The sequence below is a fragment of the Trichoderma evansii genome (genome assembly GCF_050947405.1).
Source record: "Trichoderma evansii strain SZMC 28006 chromosome Unknown GGI43scaffold_22, whole genome shotgun sequence".
NCBI lineage: Eukaryota > Fungi > Ascomycota > Sordariomycetes > Hypocreales > Hypocreaceae > Trichoderma > Trichoderma evansii.
The window spans coordinates 591,755-600,620 of NW_028145184.1; the positions used below are offsets into that span (position 1 = coordinate 591,755).

Genomic DNA, 8,866 nt, shown 5'->3' on the forward strand with positions numbered 1-8,866 from the left:
TCATAAACAATGCAAGCCATAATCCCAAAGCTAAACTGCACCAAAACAGAATCGTTATCAAACGGAGGCTGCGGATAGATTAGAAACGACAGGCTTGGGGTGTCAAAGAGGTGTGGAGGGGAAGAGACGCGGGGGAAGCTATTTCCACTTAGAGCCAAAGCTGCAGCCCACCCTTTGTGGAGAGCCGTTTGGATAAGATGCCAAGAGACGCTATTATTATCTGATGACGGTGGTTGATATTAGGTTTTGGAGGGGGAAGGTTGACTCGGGAGAAAGGCACGGGGGGGTTCTAGCTGCGGGCATTTTAGTAAACAAGTGTACCAGTTGTACTGAATACGGGATCTGTTGAGAGAGAGATGAAACAATCATCAATTAGATACTTGCATTCAACAAAAATTCAAGCAATATACTACTAGTATTTACATCCAACTAAGCACTCTCAAGGACACGTGCTACACACCCCACGGGACGACGGCAAGCAGAACACCACAAACGCCGCACAATCATGTCATTGCAGAAGCATCTTACATCGTGTCTCCTTTACCCGGGATCTGCTATCGGGGTTAGTCTGCGTCCGTGACCAGCACAGGAGCCAATAGACGACGAGAAAAAGGCCGTTAACCCACTTTGATGCAAAGGATATACTTGTAAGTGGCTGCAGGCCAGTCTCATAATGCATTTGATTTGCTTCGTATCTATGGAGTCGAGGGAGTCGTATACAGGGCACATACACTATTGACAAGACTATCAGGAATGCTGTGTTTTATTCATGATCCATCAGGTTACGCCATGGAGGCCTCGGATGGCTCTCAAGTTGCCTCATCTAGGGTAACTCAGCGTTGTTTGGCGTATACTGCTTGGCGTATACTAACGTCTTAACGCCAATAAAGCGAAGCCACGCAAGAAAACACCATCATTACGGATCATAACCATCATCATAATCATCATTATACTCACCATAGCCATCATCAATCCACTCACTCGTCTTATCGTAATATCCCAAATACCCCGCACCTGTCCTTGACCCAAACAGCATCACCAAAAAAAGACAGACAAGCAGAACCGAATCCACAGCGAGCAAAACGCCGGCCTTCTTGGCAGACACACCCAACAGCGAGGTCCAAAATCCCGTCAATCTTACGTATCTCGCGCCCGCATTCCGCTCAACACACAGCACAGACAAGGTGGCGGGCACACGTGCTCACATCCGGCCTGCAAGCCTCCCCACGCCGAACCTTGCGCTTGTTCCGCAATAGCCGGATGGGGAGGCTTTGAACTAGGGACGGACCAATACATGGAAAGCTGCAACGTATATTATTATTAAGCCGGTATAAACACAGAGAGACCACTATCAAAGCAAGCATCTCCGTCCCTTTTTTAAACTTCCCACCCTTGAATAGCTGCGCCATGACAAGTGGCAAGTGGTTTTTAAGCATAACCAAAGCCGGGCACATAGCCGGCCGGAGCAATTCCCCTCGTCTCACCTTGGCTTTGCCCCTTGTATTCTCTCTGCACGCATATACATGTACGTAGATAACTCGGCCTTGGCTCGACGCGCGTTCAGTCAAGAAACGATCTTCCATCTCCAGTCCCGTTAATGCTACTTGCCGGAAATACCATTTCAAGACAAGATTTACACCGAATTATCATTACGTGATCGTATTTTTGATCCCAGAGACTGCAGGGACATGTGACGCCTTTCTCTGCATATATGGTGCACTTGGCGATAGCCCACCTGATACGATATAACACAGACAAGGGCGTATAATCCGAAGAGAGCAACCGAAAATTCGCTGGCGGTGCATCTAATGTCGTATCTTGACTATCCCTTTCATATATCTCAGACACTAGCCAATTGCACCCTCTCGTATAACCGAGGATAAGGGACGCACCGCCAAGTCCTGTCAGTCACCTGTCAACATATCGTGAAACTTGCAGCAAATCGCCACACACACAAGTCACACCACATCTTCCCTGCGCCTCAAAATCCTCGTTTGACAGCGATTTAATGTAGTTTAGTGCTAGTATTATATTGTATACCTGAAAATCTATCCCAGCAGGTTAATGTACGGTTCCGGCCACTTGCCCCATACCAGCGGCTTGTCTCCCAGTCTTCCACTCACTGGCGCCAAGATCTTGATCTTACGCCTGTCTTCATCCACATCCGCCACATACACAAAGCCCATAACATTGGCTGCGCGAATTACATCAGGACTATCCCGCACAGAAGCGTTCATAACCGCAAAGGTCCAATGCTGCATGAGAGACGAAGGCTCTTCCAGAACCAAGCTCTGCTTTTCGTCAGGAGAATCTGTGGGTAAATGTCAATAATTTTGATCCAGTGCTTGTAAATGTCCAAGAGCAATGTCAACTTACAGTCTGCGAGCTTGTAAATAACCAGGCTATCAAAGTCCACCTGCTGAATCTGCGGACTCAACGTCCTCTTTGCGTCTCCAAAAAAGTACTCCTTAATTACCGCCTCGCGCGAGTGCTGCGAGAATGCCTCGTCCCTTTTGATCACACCATCTGATTCGTCAATGGAAATCACTTGTATGAGTTCGCCAAGGCTCGTCTTTTCGTTTGCGAACCGATTCGAAAACTGCTTGTGCAGCGACGCGGGTCCAATTACCACCACAAGATTAACTATAAGAAACAGTTAGTTATGCTTATTGACTCATGCGTTCATTGTAAAAACTTACTGGAAAACTCATCCACAACATGCGCAGTCAGCTCCATTCCAATCTGGCCATCTTCGCTGACTCCGATGCCATCCACGATAACTCCTGATCCACGAACCTCCTCGTCTTCACTCAGCCGGCCACTGACAGCACTCGCCAATCTAGCAATAAGCTCACGATACAAATCCTCATCTTCTTCCGGACTCTCCCAGCCGTAGTTGAAAACCATGGGCAGCTTGACAGGCACCGTGCTCGGCCCGCTAGTCGGCGTCGAGCCCCAGCCGTCCACAGCTTCGGGATCCATGACTGTCGCAAAGACACTCGCACTCAGCGTACCAGGCAAACTCAGCATCCCATCTCTTGGGTTTGTATTCACCGTTATTACTTGGTATCCTTGTCTCGTAGCATAGCTCGTCAGGGTCTTGGCCACCGTCGTCTTGCCCGAGTTCGGCGGCCCAACAACCAGGACTCTGGGGCCCTCGCGCCGCTGCCGCGTGGCATCCACACGCATGTCGCTCAGTCGTGCATGAAGATTGATGTGTGAAGTCGCAGGGTTCGCAATGGGATTCAGGTACTCGGCTACGGAGTCGTTGTCGCAGCGGCCCTCAATCTCCAATTCGCAGCCGTGCCAGGTCAGGATCTTGGACCGTACGCCGGTAAACGTGTAGGCATTGCGCAGCGCAAGCTCGACGCCGTCCTTTTCAGCGGTTCCTGCGAGGACCTTGAGCACGATCGAAGAGCCCGTGGGCACTTGGAATCGCCATTCCCAGGCTGGACGAAGGGAGACGGTTCGCGTTGAGGAAACGGCGGCCTAGAGGGGTGAGAGAAGAACTGTCAGCCACCAGCTTGCAAACATTTTATTCTGCAGCAACGCACTTGTACCGGGATTTGCCCAAGGCCGGGGATGGACATGGCCGCCTACATGAAAAACAGAAGATGCAAGGCTGAGTCTCGTCCTATCTTCTACCGAAGCTCTGGTCTATCAAGCCTTTGAGCCGAGCTGGAGGTACCTTAGTACAGCTTAGGGTCCATGGAAAGGCGGCAAGAAATGCGATGAGTGGGTCAGAGCTCTTGGTGCGAAGTACATTGTGGCTCCAGCAATGATCACGTAAATGCGTGTATCTCTTAACAGCCACTTAGCAAGCAGCTAGCAGGGGCTGCAGCGGCCCGCTGACGTCTTTCAGCATGACGCTAAAGCGCTGCGTTGATGCCCAGATCTTCATGGGGTGCATTTTGCCATATCCCAACTGTTGAAAGCAGCAAAACTTTATTCTAAACCCAATCTGTGCATGTCAAATCCAAATAGGAAGAAAAGATAATTGAGAGACTTTTTGTAGTTTATAACAGGACAGGTATCAGTATTTTCTAAAACTGTATAAACATATATACATAGAAGTTTGTATGCCTACTACCTAGCCAGTACCGTTAAAACGCATCCATGGATCTTATTTAGGTGTGTTTTATTCAATCCCCAAACTCCCCAAGCGAACAATAAAAAGAAAACACAACCTCCCTTTGCGCCAAAGCCGTCATATATCATCATAATACGCAGAAAAAGACACTTCTTCCTCCTCCCAAATCTCTATGCGGAGCCATGCTCTACCTTGTAACCTCTTTTTTAGTTCTTTTTTTCTGTTCGGCCAAAGCTACGCCGCAAACACCAAGTTCGGACATCTCCGGGGTATCAGGAAAAAAAAAATTTCTCCTCCAAAAGGGGGAGAAAAAGGAAAAGCGCCTCCTTTTTTCTGGTGCCCTCTCTGTTTAGGTGTCAAAAATCGTCGCCTTCCTTTTAACGCCAGTATCATTTCAAAAATAGCGCAGTCAGTCGCCAGCATCGTATATATACACGCGAGAGTGGCCAATCAAAGAAAGCCATGCCATCGTGCATGAGTCTAGTCATCTTCGCCAGCCATCTCTTTGAAAATTCGTAAAAGACTCCTGACTCCCAGGAGGACGTTTTCGTCGGGCCCTTGGCCAGGAGTAAAGTTTGCATGGGCAAAATCAATAAGCTTGAGACTGAATATCTGGGGTAGTCGAAGTTCGTCGTCGTCTTCGTCGTCGTCTTCATAGTCGTAATCATCTTCGGGTTCCAAAGCGATGCCGCTGTCCATTCTGCTGTCCATGCTCATGTTTGTGCGCGACACTGGCGGGCACGTATATGACTCGGCAGACTGGCGGTCCATGATTTCATTGTTCTCTTCAATAGCATCGTTGAGCGCAGCGCCGTCTCCCTCAAAGATGAAAAGAAGGGATGAAGAGTACATGCGGGTCTCGTGGCTGGCTAGGACATCTTCAATTCGCTGCAAGTCTCGGACAAAGGCTGAGCACACAGCCCTGCCCAGCGCCTTGTTGACGCCGGCAGCCTTGTTAAAGATGAATTTTCGGAATGCGTCGACAACGTTGTCATTGTTGACAGATAGGCGCCCAAAGTCCTTGTCGTAGATCATGTAACCTTCTTCATCCAATGCCGACTCTTCCTCCGAGCCTTGATATACTCGCATGCCCGAAATGCGGAAGCCCAGCTTACCATGTGTCGTCTGCGAGCTGATGGTGTCGAAGCGCTTCTTCTTCTCGGTGGGGGCGTCGTCTGCCCAAAGGCGCACGCCCAGTTTGACGTCGAGGATGTTTGCCTTCTTGTAGCCATATGAGGCATTCTCCAGCACGACCGACTTGTCCGTCTTAATCTTTTTGCCCTGGGTAGGGACCCATGTTGTCTGGTCCACGGCTTCTGCTATCGTCGCGGCAATCTGCTCTTTGGTGGTCTTGAAGTCGCCGTCGCCAGAGATGACACCCATGAGCGCGTCTTGAAGAGGTACGTCGTCGGGGCTGCTCAGTTGCAATTCGCCCATGTAGAGGGGCATGATCTCGGCAAAGTCGCGATAGCCTTTTGTCTCTACTGCTTGATAAAAGTCGATTTCAGTCTGGGTACACGGCTTGATGAAGAGCTCTCCATCGGCGTCGCACAGGGTGCCCGCACTATTGTTGCGCAGAAATAATTAGTATGCATGCCCTTCATTGCGCTTTTCGCCTCCCATCTTTCTCTTTCTTGCGCCGGAAAACTCACTGTCCAGCAACGGCATAATTATAGTCGCGGAGCTGATCCGGGCTGGGGATTCTCTTTTTTCCAACCATGGCTGCTGCTTCGTCGTCGTCTTCTACGATATCTTCGTCTTCCTTTGGTGTGTGTTCAGTCAAATCCTTTTCTATCCGGGGATGTACTTGGACGGTGGTCATCCGGCGTTGGATGCGAGGCAGCGGTGCAGGAGTATAGTCGCTGGCAACCCCGGTCGTTCAAAATGCCAGACGCCAGATGCTAATAAGAGCGTGTAAGGGTCCTGCGTCAGGCACTGGGGCCCAGTGATTGGCGACGCAAATAAGGCACGCACCGCTGCACGCAAGATTACTTTGGAGTTTCAGGACCGGATGAGGGGCGAATATCGCAGTCACAGTAGTCGCACAACCATATCTGCAGACAACCAGGGAAAAGCGCTGAGTAAGTGGAGGGGAGGTGGAGGGATATTAATAGGAGAGAGGAGAGAGGCGAGAGGAGCGAAAATGCCTTGTTGAGGAAATTGTGCGTCGTTTCAACGTTTACAGAAGGTTCCGAGAAAGTTCAGAGTGGCGGTTTCGACCGACTTTGGCGCTGGGAGCTGCTGAAGTCAGGCCCGGCGCGGCATAGCCTGCGGGCTGCAGCGATTTAGCGCCCTGCCCCAGTTCAGCCCGCCAACTGCCTAAAACTGAGCGGCTGGCATGCAAATCTTGGGGGCACCACCGGGTAACATTGAACGCTGCAGCGAGCTGGTGGTACAAGCCCAACTACGTACTTAGCGCCAGGCATTGAGGGAGCTAGCGGGGGGTCTTGGGGGCTACAGCTTACAGGGGCTTCACCAGCTGGAATCAATCATCCTCTGATTCCACTGCTGTGCCACAGGCAAATACTAAGGGCACTCCCCTCAACAGAAAAGATTCGGACGAAAAAAAAAATAGGTATGATTGAAGCTTCTTCCATCTTTCTCATCGCCCGCCTAACAGGGCTAAGCCACTCCATCTCCCACCAATGGCACGCGGCACGATGCATGAAATCGAGCGAGGCGTATTTCCGAGTCCCACGCGGGAGATGCACGCAATCACTCGCTAGCCACGCAGATGCTAGCAAAGCGCGCCGAGTTGAGCCTCGAGAGATGGAAAATCACGACGCGCATACGGCAGATTCCATGCGATGATGCAGGGGTCGGAAGAGTCACCGAAAGCCTGAGTTTTCTTCACCTTATGCAATCCTTTCAGCGCTCACTTTAGCTGTCTCTCCTTCTCTATGACATCGTCTCTATGACATCGCCTCTATGACATCGCTTTGACTCACCACCTGTCATGTCTCGCACAACAACTACACAGAATTCGCCGTTACACCGCTATTAAGGGCATGAGAGATTTGCTGTTGTTCAGAGCTCGAATCTTTGTTATTCCTCTCTCTTTTTTTTCTCGCCCGCGTGATTCCCTTAGCACCGACATGTCCAACCACATCGTGCCAAAACGGCGTCAAACCGCGAAGTTACATGCCCAATACGTGTCAGCGCCAGAACCACAGCCACGTTCTCCATCCCACAGAGCCAAAGTTAACACGACACAGACCAGCCGGGGGTCATCTGGGACTAGGAAGCTCCCGGAGCGCCACGCGATAGTGTCACCACTGCCCGTGCGGCTGGAAGGCAAGGATTGCTGGGCAGAGCTGGTCGGTGAGAGGCGCTGGCCAATGCGACGCGCAATTCCACAGACCGCTATTGTCTCGCGGCCACAGGAGCCTAATCGCACCTAGGCAAAGATGTGAAGAGGAGAGAAGAATGAATCCGCCTTTGCCATGGTAAATGGCGCACTGGGAGAGCCTGCCGCAAGGGACCAGGCTACAAAGGCTGAGTCTCTAGACAGCTGTGTTAGCCGCTGACGCTTGCATTTATGAGGCTTGCTCAGCCCTCTCTTTTGCGAGCAAATCGAACATGGCTTGCTCACAAGCGCTCACTAACACTTGTAATGGTCCAACAGCAGCGAATAAATCGCAAAACAGGAGCCCGAATTATGACGCAGTCTGATGTTGGCCGTTTATGTCTTGCATGCAGCCTGACACATGTCCATATGCCTAACCATCTAGTATCAACGCGATATTATTCTTGAGGCTTTGAGCTCGCGAACCATGTAAGTGCCTCGCTGTAAAGTACACTCCTGGATGTAAGTAACCATGTAATCGGCACCGCACTCTACCCGAGTTTATGCAAACTACGTTTTCAGCTGTCCACGGTAAGGTCAAAGGATACGAGAGATACCAAGTGCTTACCAACAACTCCATCTATGTGTATAAAAATAACATAGACACAATCCCACACTAATATCCCCATTACGCCGCGTCGAATGCCCAGCTCTGTTTTGCGTCGTATTTCGTTTCCCCGCTTTGTAGCTTATAGATTCACCTACGTGTAACTAAGCAAAGAATAGAACAACTCGGCTGTTCTTCTATTTTGCTTTTGTTTTGTCTTTTTTGGCTGCAGTCTAAATTTTCAAGACAATTTCATTTCACTCCCTACTCCCAGTGTCGGCAGACCGCATCTCAGTGATGTCTAAAACAGCCGCCCCATAGGTATCAAACGCAAGGTCATCCAAGTGAATACTAACAGGAAGACGGGCGATATTAAGTATACAGCAGGCGATATTGAAGGTCCTCAACTTCGAAATCTTTACGGTGGAGGCGAATCTAAAACCCCATTTAAAGAGAAAACCTCCAACCTATGCAAATGGCGATCTTGAAGAACTATCCAGTGATAATAGCGATATGGATGATAGTGGATTGTGGGACACCGAGTTTAAACGTCTGAAAAGCGACGAATGCAATCATCCAGCGATACAGTTCCGGAATCACTGCCGACGTTGCCAGAAGACGTGCAAAAGGAACTAGAAACCTCCGCTGCGGATTTGAGTGCTTCCCGAAACCTTCAAGAAGAGGATGGATAGAGGCTTATTATCAGCCAACAATGAGATTCAAAAAAGGCAAAAGAGGAAATGAGTAGTAGAGGTAGTAGAGGTAGTAGAGGTAGTAGAGGTAGTAGAGGTAGTAGAGGTAGTAGAGGTAGTAGAGGTAGTAGAGGTAGTAGAGGTAGTAGAGGTAGTAGAGGTAGTAGAGGTAGTAGAGGTAGTAGAGGTAG

The 8,866-nt window shown here is 49.9% G+C and overlaps 2 protein-coding genes across 2 annotated transcripts; both read right to left on the minus strand.

Moving 5' to 3' along the window:
• Window positions 1-1,988: 1,988 nt before the first annotated feature.
• On the minus strand, window positions 1,989-4,005 carry GGI43DRAFT_414304 (cleavage polyadenylation factor subunit CLP1). Its single transcript, XM_083207026.1, has 4 exons — window positions 3,555-4,005; window positions 2,700-3,489; window positions 2,377-2,643; window positions 1,989-2,311 (listed from the first exon to the last, which is right to left on the minus strand). Exons 1-4 carry the CDS (start codon window positions 3,588-3,590, stop codon window positions 2,049-2,051), a joined length of 1,356 nt encoding a protein of 451 aa, XP_083057343.1. The 5' UTR covers window positions 3,591-4,005; the 3' UTR covers window positions 1,989-2,048.
• Window positions 4,006-4,570: 565 nt separating this feature from the next.
• On the minus strand, window positions 4,571-5,810 carry GGI43DRAFT_425124 (inositol polyphosphate multikinase; the record flags this gene model as incomplete). The annotated part of the gene is made up of 2 exons (XM_083208469.1): window positions 4,571-5,654; window positions 5,743-5,810. The coding sequence occupies 2 exons, from the start codon at window positions 5,808-5,810 to the stop codon at window positions 4,571-4,573; spliced, it is 1,152 nt and encodes a 383-aa protein (XP_083057344.1).
• Window positions 5,811-8,866: the final 3,056 nt, after the last annotated feature.

Excerpts from the sequence above, each read along its gene's own strand:
- GGI43DRAFT_414304 (XM_083207026.1), bottom strand. The coding sequence starts at position 3,590 with ATGTCCATCCCCGGCCTTGGGCAAATCCCGGTACAA. Across the intron at positions 2,644-2,699 it reads TGTTGTGGATGAGTTTTCCA|TTAATCTTGTGGTGGTAATT; the intron begins GTAAGTTTTTAC and ends TGTTTCTTATAG. Across the intron at positions 2,312-2,376 it reads TATTTACAAGCTCGCAGACT|ATTCTCCTGACGAAAAGCAG; the intron begins GTAAGTTGACAT and ends ATTTACCCACAG.